The sequence below is a fragment of the Myotis yumanensis genome, unplaced genomic scaffold, assembly GCF_028538775.1.
Source record: "Myotis yumanensis isolate MYYU_CA2020_CCGP unplaced genomic scaffold, mMyoYum1.0.hap1 SCAF_1, whole genome shotgun sequence".
Classification (NCBI taxonomy): Eukaryota; Metazoa; Chordata; class Mammalia; order Chiroptera; family Vespertilionidae; genus Myotis; species Myotis yumanensis.
The window spans coordinates 231,446,447-231,468,973 of NW_027223752.1; the positions used below are offsets into that span (position 1 = coordinate 231,446,447).

Here is a 22,527-nt window from a genome sequence, read left to right on the forward strand (position 1 = left end):
GTTTTCCTCATCTGTTATCTGGGGATGAGAATACCTCATCATAAACTGATAAGCTCACTACTGAGTGCCCTAAAGTGATGATTAACATTGAGATAATGCCTTTACCCCTGTGCCTCAACTTACTCAGTTCACATAACAAAGCCAAAAGAGAGGGGTGATGTTATAGTCATCACTGGGTTTACAGTAGTAATACATCAGGAAATACCAGAGCCACACCAAGGAGCACAAAAAGCTGGATTTATTGTTTCTGACAATTTCATAGTAACTCATGTTTCTGGCATCACAAATCTGAAATACAATTTTGCGCCTCAATTAAAAACATATACTCTGAAAAGTGATTAGATTTTTAAAAATTCAATCATCATATATAGGATATCTTAAAAATGTTTTCCAAGCAAGATACTAGCTTTACATTTTAAAATCTCTGCATAAAAATGAGAAAACAAATCAAGGCATAAAAATTTCATTTTGTTCTACATTTTGAAACACCATCCTTTTTTCCTTTAAAAGATTTTCATTCATTGCAAAATATTTTGAAGCTCAACTGCCCACATGAGATGGAATGAAGGAGTTTTACGGTATCTGAACTAGGCACTGTCTTGACTGAATCGAACCAGGAACTCAATCAGGGTCCTCGTGGGCCTCCCGGTCATGCCCTTCCTCAGATACGAGATCTCATCTTTGTTGGTCATCACACCTGCTATGTCTAAATGCGCCCACTTCGGGTGAGTCACAAACTCTTTCAGGAACGCTGCAGCTGTGCATGCTCCTGCGGATCTGAAAAGACAGAATGGTTGTTACCTCGTCTGCACGTGCACAGAACATTTTATTAAGATCCTCCAGAGAGCAAAAGTCAAGCTTATGAGACCTATTGAGAAGTTAACCCAGAAATCACCCCCAGATACTTACTTCAAACATAGATTTAATTTTTTTAAATCCTCACCTGAGGATATGTTTATAGATTTTAGAGAGAGGAAGGGAGAGAGAGCGACAGAGAGAAACATTGAAGTGATAAACACTGACTGGGTGCCTCTCGTATGTGCCCCAAACGAGGGCCAAACCTGAAACTAGGTATGTGCCCTGACCAGGAATCTAACTCGCAACCTCTTGGTGCAAGGATGACACGTTGGCCAGGGCTGTAGACATAGCTTTAAGCAGTAAAGGATAAAGTCCCAAGGTAATGAATTCCTGTATTATCCAACTCTTTCCCTTACCATTTGTCAAAAATGACCTTTAGATTTGAAAATATGCAAAAATTTTGAGAACCAATTGGGAAATGCCTTAAAATTAAAGACATTATAAATTAGTGCTTATGAGCACTACTTCAGAAGAAAATTGGACAGTTAAACCTTTTGTGAACAGAACTAAAATTGAAAATGGTCACTCTGGCAACCAATGCTGGTTGGGAAAATGCACTTTTGTAGCTCATTTACATACCTGTATTTTCCAATGTTATTCACATCAGCAAGCTGGCAGTCTACAACCTGTCTTGTATAATGTTCATAGAGAGGCATCCTCCAGACACGGTCCCCTGTTTCAACACTGGCCTACAGAGGGAACAGGCACAAGTTGGAAGAGTGGATGATGTAAGGGATTAGGTAAACGTGGCTTTGAATGTGGGATGTTCAATGCAGGAAGAAAAGAGCTGTTCTGACCTATTACTCTAGAACAGCGGTTCTCAACCTGTGGGTCGAGACCCCTTTGGCGGTCGAACGACCCTTTCACAGGGGTCACCTAAGACCATCCTGCATATCAGATATTTACATTACGATTCATAACAGTAGCAACATTACAGTTATGAAGTAGCAACGAAAATAATTTTATGGTTGAGTCACAATATGAGGAACTGTATTTAAAGGGCCAGAAGGTTGAGAACCACTGCTCTAGAACATCAAGCTACATAGCAGGTTCCACGTTCATTTTATTATTAATTAAAACATTTACTTAAGAATAATAGGAAGAAACAAGTATGTTATAAAACAATCCCACAAATTTGTAGGGCATTTGCTAATATCATCAAACTAATATTAAGGGTCTCAGTTATTTAAATAATGTTGCACATACCACTTTGATTCTTTTCAAAGTTGCCTACATATTTTTAAAAACCTGACAGTGACGTGGGTGCGAAGACAGAGACACTGGATGCAAGGGAGGCTAGAGGGGAGGCCCATGGCCCAGCCTGGGAGGAGACAACTGAGCTGCTATCACGGAGGAGGGGGGGGGAGTTCACAAATGGGGAGAAGACAAAGATGAAAAGGAAGCAGTTTAGGGTGAAAAGAAGTTTGGGACCTTAAACCAACATCAAGAATGCAGTCAGGGACATTGTGTATGTGCTCCCTCCTGGCACAGTTACTTGTTGAAAGAATGAGGTGCCACATGGAGCTGTCTGGTAGCCAAGTGGATGCAGGGCCTGGAGTTCAGGAGAGAGATGGGACTAATCATCGAAGGGGCGTGAATAGATGAGCTTCCGGAATAGATGAGCTTCCAGTACGGACCGTGGACAGCAAGAAGGGCAGGTGGCCCGTGACTGAACACCCACCAAAGGGGTAGACAAAGGAAAACACTGGCAAAGGAGGCTGACAAAGAAGTCAGTGAAGAAAGGGACTAGAGATTATCACAGAAGCCAAGATGGGTGTCACCAAAAGGTCAGAGTTACATGCGGCCTCTAGACAGTCTAAGCGAGGCTAACAGAGTGGGGCTGGCAGGGGAAAGCTGATGGCAGTGAGTGAAAGCCGGGGGCCGGGACAGGGGTGGTGGTGACAGGAGACAGCTGTTGGAGGAGGCTGGCTGTGAAGGCGCAGAGGAGGCACAGCCGCAGGCATCCTTATCACCCCTCCTCATGGACCAGGCGAGCCCTGTTCATATGCTTGCCTACTTTGCTCATGACACTCATTCATTAAAGGCCACTTCCTTTACAAAGCTGCCCTCATTACCTTTTCTACCTCAGAGCCTCTATGGCCATGGTATTTTGGGAGTTACTGTCACATCATTGTGAGGCTACTGGAGGAGAGGATGAGGGTGGTATCATACCCATTATTTTGACACATTTATAGAAAACCCAAAGCACAATGAATCAAATTTATTGCATTTTCGATTCAAAGGCAAATCTACAGCATAAAAATCACTCTAACACAGTGGTTGAAGAACTTTATCATTCTAAGGCTAGAATAACCATCTCCACAATTTAGGTCTCTATGTATTATTCCTACCTCAGATAGTTTGTTCCACAGCCAGGATGAATTGGTGAAGACCCCAGTGGCGCCAGAGCCCAAAGCTATGTCCATGGCACCTGCAAGACACATACTCTGGGTCAATGTTCCGTCTCTTCCCACACGATGGGTCTCTCTGCTACTCCCACCAAAACTTTAGCTCTAACCCTGTTAAATGTCCCCCTCATTTCCAAAAATAGATAACCTTAGGAAATCCTTACACTATATAGCTTTCCAGTTTCTCAAGCCACAATTCACCTCCAATTATTAGAGAAAAATGCAAAAGAAGTAATATTAAATATCACCAATAACCCCACCTCAGGGATAACCATCACATTTTTTAATATTTCCTTTCAGATTTTTTCTAAACAAAGAAAACCATAATTAAGACCACACTGTGTATGTCCAAATACATGTTCTTCCTTTTATGCTTTAAACATTCATTCCTCTTTTATAAACAAACTAGAATCCCGGTGCATGAAATTTGTGCCCAGCTCCAGGCTTCTGGCTGAGCGGTGCTCCCCCTGTGGGACTGCACTGACCACCAGGGGGCAGCTCCTGCATTGAGCATGTGCCCCTAGTGGTCAGTGTGCATCATAGTGACCGGTCGTTTGGCCATTTGGTTGATTTGCATATTAGCCTTTTATTATATAGGATGTTTGAAAGTAGTTTTAATGATTTCAAAAGTCCACTGAGTAGAAATACCAAAATTTACTTATTATTGGGTACTGAGGCATCTCTAATTTTTCAATATTTCAAATCACATCTCAGTAAGTATCTGCTACAAGAGTTTGATGCCTTTTCTAAAAAAAGTTTGTTATTTTATCATACTCATTTGTTTCATCTTTGTTTTCTTCTACAACAATGCTATGTCCTATTGGCTGATTTCAGAAATAAAGTTTAGAGCCATCATTTCATTTTGTGAATGTGGTTAATGTCACTGACCACACACAGCACCACAGTGATTAAACCGTCTCTTTCCAGGGAAGGGAGCAGCCCTTCAGTGTCTGACACCCCTGTGCCTTCTGCAGGACACTTGGCAACTTGGGTCTGTTTGGGTCATTTGTTCTTTTGGGTTTGTTACTCTTTACCTCCCAATTCTCTCAAACCTATGTTCACTTCCCTCCACCACGACTGCTACCATCATATACCTCTAGATTATGATAATAGTCTTTTAAAAAAACTTGTAGAAAATTTCAAATATACACAAAGTAAAAAGAATACCATAATGAACACACAGGTACCCATTAGATAGCATCAACATGATCAATTCATAGCAGACTTGTTTCATCTACACCCCATACCCAACAGGTTTTGAGGCCAATCGTAGATACTATAATATTCATCTTTAAAACACACATTTACACATCCACAGAAGTCAACTACACACTGCTCAGTAGCCTAATGGGCCTTCTCCAGTCCACTCTGCCACTGCGGGGAGGGTCCCTTTCATGTATAAACATGACCTTACTGTCTCCATGCTTAACACTCTTCAGTACTTCCTACTGCACTGGCTCAGGACAGAACCCTGCAACACGCCAAGGCCAGCCTGGGTCTGGCACCTATCAGCACGTCGGCCTCATGGGTCACCCACCGCACCCCCCAGCCAAAATGTGCTCTTCTCCATCCCACTCACCGCTGCTGCCCCCATGAGCCCCCACACACGTGTGCTCTTGGCTGCTGGGATGCGCTTCCTTCCCTCTTCCACTCGGTGATGCCTCCTCCATCAGACCCCAGTGCTTCTCAGACAAGGTGCCTGACCTCCCAGCCCTTCAAATCCCCAGTTGCACAGGCTCCCATGCTCCTTTTAACTCAGCTGCTTATGCTGGTCACCTGCAACTTCAGCTGTCAGAGGATCTGCTGACTGCCACTCTGACCCACCTCTAACCTCAGCCACTAACAGTTAAATATGTACCTGCTGTATACCAGTTACTATGACAGGTGTTGGCTAATCCCTGCCTATGTGACTTGGGGTACACACACTCATTAATACTTTAGTTTCAAAGTCAGTGGTTTTTCCATACTTATACATTTGTCCTCAAAACATTCCTGTCCACCCCAAAAGTTTTGCATCAGTGTTTAAATGTCTCAGAGAAAGATAAGCACTAACCTCAAACAAGAACATGATATGTTTTCTTAAAGGAATAGAAAATGATAACTTGATATTTAATACTAGAGGCCTGATGCACGAAATTCGTGCAAGGGGCTCGGCCCTCGCAGCCCTGGCTTCATCTGGAATGTCATCCGCACAGTTGTTCTGCTGTTTGGCCTAATGAACATATTAGCTCTTTAATATATAGGATGATCCAACTGGGACCAGGGCTCTAAAGATGATTTTAGATATACTTCAGAAAGCCCTCTATGAACAAGGGGCTATTATACCTCTTCTACAGATGAAGTAACTGTCCAAAGTTGCATGCTATTAAGAAGAGAGCAAGTTTTAAAATCAGATTCGCTCTCTCTAAAGACTATGTACTTCCTTCTGCCATGAACTCGGGGTTGGAAACTGTTTCTCATTCTCCCCTTTAACCCCAGTTCAAACTTACAAGGAACTCAGTGAGTACTTGGGGCACTGAAGTGAATTATACACAGCCTTCAGCCAAGGCAATGGCCAAGGAGGTCTGAGGGCGCACCCATTAGGTTGCCCTTAGTTACCTGGGGCCAACTTTTAATTTCAAACCTTCTTAAACCCTCAGGCTGGGAAAGAAAGGGGGCTGTGATTCCTCATTTACAGAAAGACGTATTACCACCCACCTCATCATGGCTCCCAAACACCCACCCCAGCACCTCCATCATTCAGCCTGAAGCGCTGGCTGAACTGAACAGGGAAACAAAGACTAGGAAGTTACATAATATAATGCCAGCTTTAGAAAGGACTCAGCAGTACATCTGTGCGCCACTGCCAGACCCAACAGATGGTGAAGAGCTCTGCTAAAGTACAGGCTCACATGACCAGGGGAAGAATAAGAACGAAGGATGAAAAATGTTCTGAATTTTAATCTTCAAAGAGGCACAGACGGAATGAATCCCCAGAAATATAACTGTTGGATGAACGATTATGAACACAGGGTTTCTGCAATAAGGCCAGGCCCGCTGTCAGCCCCTCAGGAATTTACCCACTATGCGGGCGCTATCTTAAAGGGGCTTGCCCAAAACTCCCTCCAGTCTTCACAACTCTGCAAACAGACGTGCCCTCAGGTATTGATCCTTCACAATTCGGCAAACCAATGTGCCCTCAGGTATTGATGCTCAAGGGGGCAAGTAACGTGCCCAAGGCTGACGGCCTAGTAAGGGGCACAGCTGGGAGTCACCTTGGGTTGGCCTTAAAGCCAACCTGCTTCACAACACATGGCCCTGTCTCCGCTAAATGAGGATCTTGCTACCCGCCCCCCACAATGTTTTTATTTCTGTATAACGTCCAGTACAAAAGGTTCAGAGAGCTCAGTGCCATCAGACACATCATGATTAATTTTAAAAAAACTATTGATTTTGGGATTTATCTTTTCATCTGTATAAAATGGTCATCGTAACAAAACGTCTCTCAATATTGTTTTTAGATATCACTCTGGAAGGGCTGATCTGACCCACTTGTTAGTTCTTGTTTTAAAGCTACAGTCTGGCATGTTCAAAGCAGTTTATAACTGCCACACAACTGCGCTGGTGAAAGATCTCTGAATGCAAACCCTGCCCTGAGCACAGCGTGTGCTCTGCGCCAACACAGGAGACTTTCCTCACACAGGGGCAGGGAGAGCAGGCTGTCTGACCTGTTAGGGTGGCCGCATTGATGATTAACTTTGGGTTAAAGGTGTGCGCGTAACAGAGCGCGTCGGCCAGGATGAGTCTCCCCTCGGCATCGGTGTTATCCACCTGCAAAGAGGAAGGTAGAAAAGAGTGTTTGCACAAGTATGAATATCAAAACTAGACACTCAGATCAAAAGTGAGAAAGAGCTGGTGCGATGTTTTTCACCGAGCTTCAAAAACATGCTTCTACTTCAGTTGGAATAAGGCATATGATTAATCTGAAGAGCAAATATAAGTTAATAGCCCCTGTACCAGAGCTGATGACTTTGGAAGCTGAAATCAATAGAAAGTATCTGGTCCGTTATATCAACAAGTTTCTAACAGAAGGGGTAAAAATTTCAGGATTTCCGAAAACAAATAAGCTGAAGAGTTTAAGAAAATGACAGCGAGGTGGCAGCCTGAACCTTCAATCCCGAGAACTCTGCCGCTTCAACAACTTTACATATACCAGGTTCCCCTCTTTCAAAGAGGCCCGATGGTTATGGGCAGCGTGTGTACACCCATGTGCCCAGAAGTGCAGTGCCCGTGACTCAGGACAGTGTCCTCCCCGCTCCCCACACACACCTACATGGAGAGAGTTGATCATGGCACAGGTGCATTAAAAAAACAGCTGTTTTTCGCTGCTCTGCTGTGCTCTGAGGGGCTCACTGCAAATTCACGGTATTCTGTGTGTATAGTTGACAGGATGTAGAAGGAATAAGGTAGGAAAACATTCTTAAAATTCCCATAAAGAAATACTTTTGACTTTGCATGAAAAGCCTCTTGAAATGAATACACCTCCCCCCTACATGGAGTCTGCACTCTGCACCCGTTCACGGTGTGTTTGTGTGGCTGCTGGGGGTTCCCTTAGGAACGCCAGAATGGGGAGGGCTGTGTCTTCCATTTACAAACCTGAATGGTCTTTCCATTCCTGGCTCTAACGACATCTCCAGGCTTGTTGGCCTTACCACTGGGCATGTTTTCACAAAGAGGGGCCAAACCTATTGGGGAAAAAACAAATGAAGGAACGTGGAATGTGCTGGGTCCAAATATGCCACCCACAGGAGAGATGCCCCTGGCGGGCCTCGGAGGCATGCCATGCCACTCTTAACCCTTTGCACTCCGCTGTCCCCTCTCAGGGGACATCGGAATTGTAGCATATCACTCGGATGTCCCCTCTCAGGGGACATTGCAGTTTATTAGTGATTACGGGGAATTGAGTTATTTCAACGCAACTTTTTGAGACATGCATGTTTCCCTGAAGTTTTATCTTGAAATGGCACAAGAAATTAAATCAAAATATCGTAAAATTACTAAGATATATACAAGAAATGTCAGCGGGTTTTGTGTTGGATTAAACAATAAACTACATATTCCCGATGTGGGACAAAGAAAATAGGACTGCATTGTGTGTTCTAACAGGAAAACACCTGGTGGCAGGCGTCAAACCACTTATTACTGTCAAACATGCACTAATCAGCCTGCAATGCATATTGGGGAGTGTTACAAAACTTATCATACTGTACAAAATTATAAATAATAAAATATTGGTTTTTTTGCAAATATACATTCCTCGATGTCACCCAATTCATATAAGTCCAATATCATTATAATACGTTACTTGGTTCCAAAATTATACTAAATAATACGAGGGTCTGTAAATGCACGTTTCCGCCGCAAAGTAGCGTCGAGTAGCTGGTAGCCAATGTCCAGAATGGTTCGGAGTGCAAAGGGTTAAATTTCATCATTCATCTACAGCCGTTACTTTACTCTGATGTGTTTGCAGGTAAATTATATCTTTAGAAAAATCCATGAAAAGGACTCTGATCTACTCTAACTTGCAGGCTTCTAAGGAGGTCATATCTCCTTAGCCAAGTGATCAAATGTAGCATCACCCATGACCCATGTGACATACGCATCAGCAACAGAACACATCACCTACCCTGATTCTATCATGAAGCAATCAAATTAATCCAAATCCTGGGACCTGGACCCTTCAAAACTACCAATGTCATGAGAGAGGGAAAGAAGGGCAGGCTAGGGTTCTAGATGAAAGAAAATTAGAGAGACATGGCAATCACAGGCAATGTGCGAGCCTTCTCTAGCTCCTAGTTTTCAAAAAATAAATAGGTGTGTGTATACACACACACACACACACAATGAACATTTTTTAGACAAGTGGGAAATTTGAATTAGGTTACTATATCAATCTTTGGAAATAATAATGATATTGTCATTACCTAGAATGTCCTTTTTAAGAGACACACGCTGAAGTATTCAGGGGTGACAAGTCAGGATGTCTGCTACTTACAGTTTAGCAAAAAAAGCGGACTGTGATATTAAAGGGGCTGGGGGATGTCAGACACACCCGGATCCCATTCTAACTTCCGTGCTACGGAGGTGATACACTGGGCAGGTCTCCCCTCCTCCCCCGTCCCCGGAAACACGGCAGACTCCCAGCATTGATTCTGGCATCCTGTACTGCACAAAGAGCTGTGTGTACAGCGCCCTTTTTCAGTTTCAAGCATTTTCTGTGTACTGTGGCATTTTAATCGGCCACAACCCTATGCTGTAATCACTACATGACCCATCCATGTCCTTCCACCCTGACGACTGGGCACTTTCCGCTGGAGGAAACCACAAACTTGACTTGATGTGCCCCTGACTGCTAACCACTTTTTGCAGAAGTAAAACAAATCTATTCTAGCTACAGCCCATGATTGCAAAGTACAGTTAACTCAATCAGTCCAGGCAAGAAAGACTTATTCCAGCTAAATAGCTTCTGCTTGATGAAAAGCTATTTCAAAACCGTTTCTCGATCTGTTCGGCTGAGAGGAAACCATGTGTGTTATCTCAGTTCTACCACTGGACTGGTTTCCAGGACACCCCCCTCCGCCCCCTGGCCCACTCACCAATGAGGTTAATGGGCAGACTGAGCTTGGCAGCGGACACGATGGCTGAGCAGATGGTGGCAGCTCCTCCCATGTCAGCCCTCATGAGGTCCATATTGGCAGAAGGCTTGATGGAGATGCCACCACTATGGGGGGAAAGGACAACATGCGATGTTAACACAAAGAAGAGGGCCACTGTCTTAAAAAAGAGTACATACACCGAGGGTTAGCTTCCACACAAAGGCACCATCTGCCTGGCAGAGAAAATTCAAATTTCTAATCGAGAATCTGAATGACTGCAACATTTTAAATGATGATATTGCAACCTTTATAAAACTACAGACGGGGGTCTTAGCTCATTTTGTTTCTATTTGAATTACATTTAAATGGTGCCCCTAAAACACTACGTCGTGTAATCAACGCAACTCAAATTCCACCTCAGTATTGGCTCGTTAACTCCTGGCCCCACATAGATTTGTCTCTTCAGCAAATTTTATGACTCAAATCAACTCACTGGTCCTGAAAGTCACCAACTATTAAGGAGAGCCGACAAGCTCATAGCAGACTGGGAGGATCTTACCCCACAGAAGGACGGGGAGAACAATTCCCTTCAACACCCCAAGGTGTGCTAGGTCCTGCTAATGGCAAAATGCAACTGGAACCAGGACCAGCAAAGGAAGGTGCTGACCCAAAGCCTCGAGAACAGCACTCACACATGAGAGCTGACAAGGGTTTCAATCAGCAAGAAACCAACACCACTCCCCAAATAGGCCTCTATAACTAACTAGTGACTTTCTGCTTTGGATGTATGAACTCAGAAAGCACTTGCTTTTTTGCACACTGGGCAGAGTTGGGGTTTCGACTTCGAGTTCTGGGATCTGCTGCCGACTTGTCCTGGTGACTCTGGACAGTCTATTCCCCGCATGGAGGTCTCTTTCCTAACAAATCAGGTCCTAATTCTCACTCACCGTAGAGGCACTCGACAGGTAGCTGTCACTTATACCTAGAACTAATGATTACCCACCGACTCAGAATAAGAAACACATTCTTGGTCCAAGAAGTCCAGGGATAGCCCCCTGGGGGCAAAGGGAGCACGCTGGTTCATCAGGTGTCCTACCTACACGCCACTTTTTTCTCAAGGCCACTTCTGTTCTGGGAGTTCCACTCTCTATTTGTAGGACTCTCATTCTAAAGTAACCAGTCAGCCCGGCCAGTGTGGCTCAGTGGTTGAGCATCAACCTATGAGAACCAGGAGGTCATGGTTCAATTCCCAGCCCAGGGTTGCAGGCTCAATCCCCAGTAGTGGGTGTGCAAGAGGCAGCCAATCAATGATTCTCTCTCGTCATTGATGTTTCTATCTCTCTCCCTCTCCTTTCCTCTCTGAAATCAATAAAAAAATGAAAAAATAAAGTAACCAAAGAGCAGCAGTTATCTTTGCTCATCTTCTAGATCTCTCTGGAATGCATACAATTCTTTTCTACTGCATCCACCCTAGTTGAGGCTACCACTGTCTGTCATTCAGATGTGTGTCATGGCCCTACATACTCAGGTCTCCTTATATCAGTCGTATCCTCTCATTTCATTACCCATACAACTACCAAATTTTTATTTTAAAAAAAGTCTATCTCAATCAAAATCCCAGCAGATGTGTATAAAAAAATGGTAGATTCTAAAACTGATATGCAAATTGCCAAGGACACAGCCAGTGTCATTTTGAAATAGCTGAGCAAAGCTGGAGGACTCAATTACTAGACTCAGGACAGGGCAGCATTAATCAAGATACTTGGTCACAAGGTCCTGATGGAAGGACAAAGAACAGAGATAGACCAACCATTATATGGTCAATTGATTCAACAATGGTACTGGCAGAGTTCAATGGGGAAAGGATCGTCTTTTCAACAAATGGTGTTAAAACAAATGAATATCCATGTAGAAAGAAAAAAGGGGAAAAAAGAGCCTCAATGCATTCACACCATACACAAAAAATCAAAATGGATCATAGCCTAAAAGCTAAAACCATAAGACTTACAGAAAAACACACACAGACTTTGGCAATCATTTCTTGAATGTAAAAAGAAGCAGGAACTATAACTGAAAATGGATAAAACTGAAAATGAAAACGGATAAAACTGAAAATGGATAAACTACACTTCATAAAAATTTAAAACTGCTCTTTGAAAGATGCCACTTAGAAAACGAATAGGCATGCCTCAGAATAGGAAAACTGTATTTTCAATATGTATATATCTGAAAAAGAACTTGCAGCTAGAATACACTTATTAAAAAAAGTTTCTAAGAAGAGCAAAAGATTTGACAGACACTGCACTAAAGACACACCAATGACCAATAAGCACATTTCTTACCTGTAGAAGGTCCGCAGTGCCTACTTCCTAGGGGTAAGGTCAGGGCTAATCTATGTAAAATGCCTCACAGTCTCTGATACACAGTAAACATTTTATAAATGGCAACTTAACACATTCAAAGTGAACATATATGAAAAAAATAAAAATAAAAAAACAAAAAACTAAGTGAACATATACGAGATGACCAAACACTATGCTTTGGAAGCGAACCAACCATACATCAAATAATACAAGTGCATGCAAAGCACCCACCAAACACAAAGCACAGATACCGTAAAGACCTACCTATCGAAGGTAATTCCCTTCCCAACAAACACCAGAGGCGCGTCACTTGCATTGGGGCTGCCTCTGTAGTGAATTTCCAGGAAGACTGGAGGCTCATCGGACCCTTTGGCCACACTTAGGAATGATCCCATTTCCTGTTCCTCAATCCAAGACTTGGGTCTACAGGGTAGAAAGGGGAAAAGGTAAATACACTTTGTTGTCTCTATTTCAAAATAACTCAGAAAAAGCTCAATCCATGTTTAACAAAGTCTAATGTACAAGCTGTTAAAATATGCATACATCAGTGCTTCGATTAACATGTTCTAGTTGCTCTCATTTTTGGGCAAATTACTTGTTTGAGTCTGTTTCCTCATCTATAAAATTAGGTCAATTACACCTCCCTCAAAACATCAGCTACAGAATTACTACGAGAATTCATCCCTGGTACATAATATAATGTCAGATAATAATGCATAGTCAATAAATAATTACTTGGTCCCCCCAACCCCCCCCCCTCACATATTTTTAAAGTTTTAGTGTATAGATAAGGCTGAGACCATAAAGGGTACTTAAAGATAGTTAGGGGTCCATTGCTTTACTTTTTGGTATTTCTAAAAAAAGACAAAACAATCAACCAACAACAACAACAAAAAACACAGCAAAGCTATACTTTACTGTTTCTGTTTATATAAATATATCCTTTCTTTGTGTTTTTACAGTTGCTGAAATCCAGTCTTTTCCATGTTGTCACACTATTTCTCAGGTTTCAATCCCAGTTCCAGATGTCTGACTGCAGTAGAGAACCTAATGACTTATTACTCCACAAGCACAGGACCAACACGGGTAACAGAATGGGAACAGTCTTGTGTGCCAATCAGACCGCAGAGGCCACAGCGCTATTCTTCTGGGCTGGGGTACAAAAGGGCTCTGTACTGCCTTCTATCCACTGTAACTAGGCCGTGAGAAATCCTACACTCCTTCAGGCCAACCAGCAGCAGCCATATCCAAGGAATGCTCCTCTTGACTGCTTATCTACTCGTTGAAACTATTAAAGTAGGACTGCATTATGGAGAGGTGGCCACAAAATTTCAGAGGGAAAAGAATAAAAAATGGCCCAGCGAGTGTGGCTCTCTGGTTGAGTGTTGACCTATGAACCAGGAGGTCAGGGTTCGATTCCCAGACAGGGCACATACCCAAGTTTTGGGCTCAATCCCCAGTATGGGGCATGCAGGAGGCAGCCAATCAATGATTCTCTCTCATCATTGATATTTCTATCTCTCCCTCTTTCTTCCGCTCTGAAATCAATAAAAATATACTAAAATATATATATATAAATAAATGGGAGGTATGGCAATAAAAAAATCACTTCAAAAGAAGCAAGTCTACATGTATCATGTGGGGATTTTTAATCACAAACTCAGCCCTGGATGTTTTATGAAAGGGCTGCCCTCCTGGAAGCACTGTACTTCCTTGGTCTGTACACGCCTACACCCGAGTGGGTCTGGTGCAGTGTCTAGTTTAATGGGTTAGACGACGCCCACCTGTCCCTCCCTGGTTCTGGCCGGCTGCCCTTTGCTCCGCCACAAGCCTTGTGGTTTCCCAAGGGGGTCTCTGCACCCTGCTCCTCCTGGCTGCAGCTTCCCGTGAGTCTGAGACATCATCCTGAATTACCTGATGTGGACTTCTGTCTTACTACTAGCACTTTTGAGATTCTTCTCGATGATTTCGGCAAATTTGGTTGGTGTCATCTCATTGGCAGGAGACTCCATCAACTGGCGTGCCAGGTTCTGCCCGGAAGCAAAGAGGACCCCTCTCTGCCAGGCCTCCAGGTCACCGCTGGCGGAAGGAAGTACAGGGTCACTGTCAGACAACCTCTAGAGACACTGACATGTCGCAGCTTGTAAAAACAATAGGAAGCTCGGGGGACTGGGTTCACTGTCTGGGATCTGACCCAGGGTGGCCGATGGGGGGTGCAAAGAGCTAGAAACCATGGCCCCCACTGTGCAAGCATGTCACCCCAGAATCCTCATCAGCATTAAAAAAGGGGTTGGACTGATGGGTCTGGAGGCCCCGATCCCCCACTCAAGGTGATGACGGAGGTTCCACAGCAAGGCCATGCTGTCCCCTCTCTGCATCAGGAGCGACACCGCTCAGAGTGCTAACTGTAGAGGACATACCGCTCAATGCTGATGGGGAACGGAAGGCCTTTCTGCCTAATTTTTGCCTGGGAAGGGCTCCGAACGCCAACCCACCAGAGGGCAAGAATCAGCTTTAACAGAGAGAAGATGTGGCCATGTTCCGACCCCAGCTCTTCCTGTGCACAGTAGGAATTCATGTGAGCAGCAAGGCTAGAACAAGAGCTCATCGTTTGGGTTTACTCGCCAGCTGTGCCTTTCGATCGTCATGAGCCCTATGAAATCGGAATCACGATGCCACTCAGCAAATGAAAACGGAGCACTGAGAGACTGTGGGCCCGTAACTGAGGTGCCAGCCAGTAAGTGAGGGAGCCACGCTGATGGGTCACAGAACCCTCACTCTTAACTGCGACAGCATAGCTGCCAACCACCAGGCTGTGCCAAGATTCCCCACTCCACAGCACCATCTCCTGAAGGGCTCACATGGTCTGTTCCTCACAGCAGGGACCTTGTTCCCCAAAACCCAGAACAGAGCTAGAAGGTGGTAGGTTCTCAATAAATCTGCTGAGAGGTGAGTTTTTCCGGGAGACCGTGAGGGTCAGGACTGCATCCCTTAATCTGTGTAGCTCTGGTGGTTAGCACAGTGCCAGCAGGTGTTGGTGAAATGGGAACTGTCTGGGTTGAAACCCGCTGGGACCTGGTCTCTTGTTCCCTCCTCTTTGGGGAGCCAACCTGGTGTGGTTTCCTAGTAATCAGCAAGCATGGAGGGGCCCAGGGAGTGATGGGGGGACACGCACATGACGAAAGCCAGGAGCAGAATGTGGGGACAGGCACCATACTCTTAAAAATGGCCAAGGTGACGGCGGAGATGGCAGACAGGTGCCTGATACTGAAAGGCAGGCAGCTCATGTCCAGGAGGCCCGGCTGTCAGAACACCAGGAATGCAACCCCAATCTTGGTTCGTTCCCTCACCTTCCATGCAGCTTCGCCGATATGGCCACCTTCTTCTTCTGCTTCAGGTTATCGTACTCATAGAGACCGAGCACTGCTCCTTCCGCAGCCGCCTGGGCATCACCGCAGGGATCCACCTCCACGGAAGAGATCTCTAGGTCTTGAACCTGCCTGCACCCCGCTTCGTAAGGACAGAGGAACCAGAAAATCAGAGTCAGTCAGAGACAACGTGAATAGCAGTGTGCCGAGAAAACACCAGGACTGGGCTTCGAATCCCAGCTCTGACACTTGACCTTTGTGAGCCTCCATGCCTCTGAGATAAAAGGAGCGTGTGCACACACCTCAGAGGTCAGGGAGGACAGGCTGAGGAGCGTGTGCACACACCTCAGAGGTCAGGGAGGACAGGCTGAGGAGCGTGTGCACACACCTCAGAGGTCAGGGAGGACAGGCTGAGGAGCGTGTGCACACACCTCAGAGGTCAGGGAGGACAGGCTGAGGAGCGTGTGCACACACCTCAGAGGTCAGGGAGGACAGGCTGAGGAGCGTGTGCACACACCTCAGAGGTCAGGGAGGACAGGCTGAGGAGCGTGTGCACACACCTCAGAGGTCAGGGAGGACAGGCTGAGGAGCGTGTGCACACACCTTAGAGGTCAGGGAGGACAGGCTGACGGATAAAATGGCTGGTCTGGCTCCTCCCAGAGCTACTCTGATTACTGACTAGCATTACTTCGGAAACACCAGGATTTCCTGATGAAGCGAAGTGTCCTAGTCACCAGGAACTTGCCAGGTTAAAAATGACAAAGTGATGAGATGGAAATTACATCCAAGGGACTGGGCGAAGTCCATTATTTTTTTTTTTTTTTTTTTTTTTTTTTTTTTTTTAAATATATTTTATTGATTTTTTACAGAGAGGAAGGGAGAGAGATAGATAGTTAGAAACATCGATGAGAGAGAAACACCGATCAGCTGCCTCCTACACATCTCCCACTGGGGGTGTGCCCGCAACCCAGGTACATGCCCTTGACCGGAATCGAACCTGGGACCCTTCAGTCCGCAGGCCGACGCTCTATCCACTGAGCCAAACCAGTCTCGGCGCGAAGTCCATTATTAACGCAGCACTTTACTAAGATCAGGTCAGCAAAACTCCCAAATCAAAAGGATGACATCACCAGTCACCATGAACTTTGAAAGTACATTGAACAAGCATATATGATACACAGGGGGCCAAAGACCAATGGAGTTAATTCTCCCCACCCCAGCAATGCTGCTCACGGCTTCTTAACCAGCGTCTGCAGTGAGGGCCTCGGCCTGCCACTCAGCTCCGCAGGGACTCAATGGCACCTACCTCAATGGTAAACCAGCCACACGAGGAGCTGGGGCCTTTGGCAACTAGTGATAAACAAGCACCCCACACTTTGCATCTATTTTCTCTGATTTGTAAATATGATGACTCCGTGTGGCTTAAAGTTGCATTAGAAAAGGGGAAAAAATCAACACACCAGAGCTTTCTTGTAAAATAGAATCTCTGAGGTCAATACTGTGGGAATGAACAAATGGCCGTGAAACCTCCAAACACAAGCTAAAGAAATAGAAAAATAAAATTCCATAAGCTACCCGTTTGTATCTCATATAAGGCCGAGCATGCTGGGTAAGGGAAATTGCGCATGCAGATGAGTTATTTCTCTGTGAACGTGGTAGGGGTGGTGATGGTCAGGGGACCAAAAGAGGGGAGACAGAGTAATCTTAAAGTGTAGATCCTTAGGAATCTCCACCAATATTAAACCTCAAAAGGAAAATCACCTGCAACCGCCACTCTGATGTTTTCTTTGCCTTCGTGCCAGTTCTCCTGGTCATCCACACCAACGCCCTTTTTGCCGAGGCCAACCACCACCACACTGGAGAAGTCCTGTTCCGGAAACACACGAAATCAGCCACTTTGTATCTTTAAAGCATTCATTTCCACAGGGAATGGTCTCTGAGGTCAACTACCATAACCTTAGCACATGGCAAAATCAGAGTCAAATTTGGTTCCTGGGTTTTTTGAGTCCTGTACTTTGTTTAAATTTCATAACATGTGTGTTTGAAAAGTAGAGGGTGAGGACAATCCTGCAAATAATTCTACTATGTAAGAGTGCCCCAACTCCCACAAGCGAACAAAAGAAACCTACAGATTAAGCGATACAAGAGAGGTGATACTTTCTGACAGCAAGTCACCTCTATACAATCTTAAACAATACTTAAGGCTTAATACTGGGACACAATCCGATACAACATTTTCTGCTCGGCCATGCAGTCACAGTCCTTGGCATATAGTAGGTGCTCACTAAGGGTTTGCCAAACCTATCTTCATCTCATACCTCATGCAGACCATAAAAAGTTCGGGTTTTGCCTGCTTTCAGCGGAGGTCCAGATCTGAAACAAGAAGAAATAGTTGTTTAAAATATTAGTTTGCTCTGTTCCTTTGAGAAGTGATATATACAGTGCCCAGCATGCTTCAGAGAATTTTCAACTGCATACATTTAACATTATTAAAATACTCTGCTGCCAAAAATAAAAAAAAAATTAAATTAAAAATAATACTCTGCTGCTTCTGTGAATTTGCTGCACTTATGTTTTTATCAAAATACAGAGCCGAAACCGGTTTGGCTCAGTGGGTACAGTGTCGGCCTGCGGAGTGAAGGGTCCCAGGTTCGGTTCCGGTCAAGGGCATGTGCCTGGGTTGCAGGCACATCCCCGGTGGGAGGTGTGCAGGAGGCAGCTGGTCGATGTTTCTCTCTCATCGACGTTTCTGACTCTCTGTCTCTCTCCCTTCCTCTCTGTAAAAAATCAATGAAATATATTAAAAAAAAAAAAAAATACAGAATTTTCTCGGGCCAGATTTCTCAGATGCAGCACTTCTAATTCTAGCATACAGATTATTAGAGTGAACACCAACTTATTTGAAAACAAATACAGAAAGCAATGCCGTGATGGACAATGCGTGGCTGCAGAGGAGAGAGAAATTGTAATTCTTTTTAATAAAGACATCAGCCTCAGGGGCCAGGCTGACTGCAGTGTGTTTGGTGGGAGGTCATTTATGGGGGCTAATCTGCAAATGGGATACCAGGCAATTCCCAAACCAACCAGGTGGCAATGCTGAGAGTTATCAGTCAGGAAGGCCAGGCTGTTCTGCATTCTAACAGGTCAGCTTTGGGATTAATGAATTCATCAAGGCACAGGGGAAGGCTGTCCACTAGTGGGTGACTGCTAAAAATTAAGTGGGGGTGTGAATTCTGTTATCCGATGATCAGACAATTTCTCTCATTATTAGACTACATGTATTAGATGCAAGAAATTATCTATGATCTGAACAAGATGTACTTGCAGAGGCTTATGCCGACACTTCTATTCCTGCAGCTCGGGACTGGGAAACTCCAGTGTTTCCCCACCTTCTCTAGACACTGGCGAATCCAAGAGACGCCAAAACCCCAGGACCACCCGATTTACTGAATGAGAACCTGCATTCTCGCCGCACCCTCATGTGACCGGCATGTACTGTAACATTTGAGAAGCCCTAAACTCCAGATAAGCAATGCAGGGTGCAGCCCCCTTAGGCTGCTCTGAACTAGTCCAGCAACCCAGGTCTCCCATAAGCAAAGGGGAACTAAAGGAAGAAAGAGAGACTGTGGGAAGGCGAGCTGGTGGGGAGGATGATGGTGGGGGGAAGTGAATCTGAGGCCGGAGGGTGGACTGAGGAAATCTGGTACTTTCCAGACCCTTCTGGGTCAGTCTTTCACAGTAACTCTGCGATGTGGCTGAAGTGGCCTGACTTCCCAGCACTGGAGACCCACCCATACTGAAGCACAGGGAACCAAAGTGCATTCCAGAGGCACCCGCTTTCACTTTCACTGACTGACAGTGCCCAGCATGCTCCCGAGAATTTTCATCTGCTAACAATAGAGCACAGAAGAAATATCCTATTTTATTTCAAGGCATTTTGAAACCTGGAACCCGTAGGCGAATACTTACATGTTCAGAATTTCTCTCAGCTTCCCAGACACCAGTTTATCAAAATTCTCTCCTGCACTTGTAAACTGTGGCACATCATTTTCTTTTTCTCTGCTGTAGATTCCTAAAACAAGTCCCTGAAAATAAGCAGGGGGAGGGGGGGATTTAATCTGGGTCCCCAAATTCCGGAAGGAGCAAATAATTCCATGCAAACTGTGTCCCCATCAGAGAGAACAAAACCAAAAAAGCAGGTGCTGGGAGTCAGCTACACTCACATGCTGCCTACATGTTTCCAATTCCTGCCAAGCAAGACGGGAATTACTATGTATCCTGGGGCTCATGGTCCTTTCCCAAGGGTTCTCACAACATAAAGGCCTTCCTTCACGGTGAAATAAGAGCAGAAAGGTGTTTTGTTTAAAAAAAAACAATTCCATCTGCAACCAGGTCAGAGGGGTTCAGAACACGCCGCTCCAGAATATGCCGAACTTGTCATATTACTTTGAGCTGCAGGTACCAGTACTCGGGAGACAGACATAGGAAGGGCTCTCTGATCTCCCACTTTCTACCCAAAAGCAGGCCATGAAATTTCCCAGGAGAAAGGTGCTCTCCCTGTACTGGCAAGAGGACATTGTTATCGCCAGAGACTGGGACTCGACAGCAGAATGGACCTGTATAAACAAACCTACTAAAATTACCCTCCTCTTCCAATACTTCCCCCCCACGTATTTCCTAGTCACGGTGTCACACTGTACTGCCCTAGCCCAAGCCCCTTTGTCTATCACTGCCCCACAATTTTTTGTTCTCTGTTTAAAAAGGTATATCTATTTCGGGGCCTAAAGGCTTTGGAGTCTTTATTTTCCTCCCGAAGACTCCCATATCCATGAAAATACCAAACAGAACTTGTATGCTTTTTCTCCTGTTCATCTGATGTCTGTTTAATTCTTCGGTCCAGCCACAGGATCCAGGAGAGCAAAAGGAAGTTTTCCCTCCCCTACAACCTTCAAAGGCAAATCTCCGATAAGCTGGGGTGCTACCCCAGGACAGCCAATGGCTGCACCTGCCAACACTAAGAACTCTGGCCCAGCTCATAGACTGAAAGAGAGAAAAGATGCAACTTCTCAGAGAGGGGCAGGAGCAGAGCATCCGAGCGAGCCCCCTCGGGCCTCAGGTAAGTGAAATAAGAACGTAAACACCAAAATCGCTACCTGCCTTTGCCCGGCAAGTTATGACTTTACATATATTTTCTGCCTGGAGACAACTCTGAGAGATGGAAAGAATGTGCAGTCTTCTCACCTGACAGAGGAGGAAACCAAAACCTGGTCTGACGTACTAGCCTGGGTGCAACTGAGCTCTTCGAGAACCCTGACACCTTCCTCTCAGCCTCCCTCCTCTCTACAAAATCACACTGGCACTCAGACCAAGTGGTGTCCTTTCATTCAAGAAAGGTGTTGGTGTTCGTGTTGGTGTTGGTAACCTTTGCAGGTTCTAGCTTTCCTAGGGCGGCTGTTCCTGGGATCCCATGGAACCAAGTGGGGAACTGGAGACGGGACAGGGGTGTTACCTGGGGAGGACGTGGTCGCAGGGTGCCGGAAAGAGCATGGACAGGCGTCTGGTCCCCCCGCCATCTGACACAACCTGAGGCCCGAGCTCAAGCCCTTTCTAGAACATTCCTCGCCAGGGACAGTCGCGTATTTCTGGACTCCCAACCTTGTGCACCTTCCACCCATCCACTCCCCTTCCCAGGTCCTCCACAGCCCAACAGTGATCTTCGCAATCGTTTCGAGTTCAATTGGGTGGAGAAGGCGTTTCTTCCCGGAGATGCTCTCCTTTTAACCTCACGCAGAGATGGGTCTCTCTGCAAAGCCCTTTCCCCAGAGGCATTGTGCCCCCGTAGAAAACCCCTCCGGCAGCTTACCCACGTTTTCCCGGCCGAACTCAGCAGGAGGACCGGGTCGGGTGGTGAGCCCTACCGACCAACTCTGGGACCTTAGATGACCTTTCGCCTCAGCAAACCTGACTCCCTCCTAGCTAACGGGGGGTCAACACCGGCACCGTGCTTTCCGGGGTTACTGCGAGGACTACCCAAATAATGAAGTAAGGGCATGACACGGTGGGAGCCCAGGAAATGGCAGCTGGGGCCATGCTCGCGCGCCCGGAGTGCGGACCCCAGCACCCAAGCCCGGCTGGAGATGCGCGGGGTGCTCGCAGCCCCCACCCCCGGCCGTGCCCAGACTGAGCTCTGCCAAGGGAGGGACCTCTTCTTTTGTGCCCATTTTGGCAACTCGGTGCAGAAGCCGGGTTCACCGCGACCTCGACCCATCCCGCAGCCCCCGTCGCCCGCGGGCAGGGCATCCTGGGGCGGCCCCGCACCCCGCCGCCGCCTCTCACCTTCGTCATGTCTGCGGTGCCGAAACCTCGGCTCCAGAAACGGTTCACCCCGAGACGTCGGACGGCGACTCGCCCCACGGCCGGAAGAGGCAGCAAGAACATCTTCTCGGCTCGGCCCCCAGCACCGCCCTTCAGCGAGCACGTGGCGACTGGAGGGCGGGCGCGCGGCTGGGGGCGGAGCTTTCGGGGCGGCGGTCGCGCGCCCAGGGGGCGGGGCGGGCGCCAGGGTCGGAGCAGGAGGGCAGTGAGGGGCGGGGCTTCCGGGGCGGCGGGCGCGCGCTCAGGGGACGGGGCTGGAGGGCGTTTAGGGGCGGGACTTTCTAATGCGAGCCAGGGGGGGCGCGCCTTAAGGGCGGGGCGGGTACATGGGGGCGGGGCGAGCGGTTCGGCCCCGAAAGCCTGGGTGGTCCGGGGAGATGGGCACGAGGCTGTGGCTGGGATCAGGTTGCCATCGTGCGCGTGCACGTGCCGTGGGGATCGGAAAGGCGGGGCTCTCCTCCCAGCGCCCTAGAGAGGGCGGGGTCTAGGCTCTGACGTAACGAGGCGCGGGGATGGAGGC

At 46.4% G+C, this 22,527-nt stretch overlaps 1 protein-coding gene across 1 annotated transcript; it reads right to left on the minus strand.

The window, feature by feature from the left end:
* Nucleotides 1-220: 220 nt before the first annotated feature.
* On the minus strand, nt 221-22,099 carry LAP3 (leucine aminopeptidase 3). The gene is made up of 13 exons (XM_070398902.1): nt 21,969-22,099; nt 19,602-19,717; nt 17,951-18,005; nt 17,394-17,499; nt 15,615-15,774; nt 14,179-14,343; nt 12,529-12,687; nt 9,902-10,026; nt 7,902-7,990; nt 6,974-7,076; nt 3,210-3,289; nt 1,438-1,547; nt 221-777 (listed from the first exon to the last, which is right to left on the minus strand). Exons 1-13 carry the CDS (start codon nt 22,068-22,070, stop codon nt 588-590), a joined length of 1,560 nt encoding a protein of 519 aa, XP_070255003.1. The 5' UTR covers nt 22,071-22,099; the 3' UTR covers nt 221-587.
* Between the last annotated feature and the right edge of the window lie 428 nt (nt 22,100-22,527).

Bases quoted from the DNA above. Each gene is read 5' to 3' on its own strand.
- LAP3 (XM_070398902.1), bottom strand. From the start codon at position 22,070: ATGTTCTTGCTGCCTCTTCCGGCCGTGGGGCGAGTCGCCGTCCGACGT. The intron at 10,027-12,528 runs GTAGGTCTTTAC...TTCCCCCCATAG, and splicing joins AAGGGAATTACCTTCGATAG to TGGTGGCATCTCCATCAAGC. The intron at 3,290-6,973 runs GTCAGACAGCCT...TGTGTCTTGCAG, and splicing joins CAATGCGGCCACCCTAACAG to GTGCCATGGACATAGCTTTG.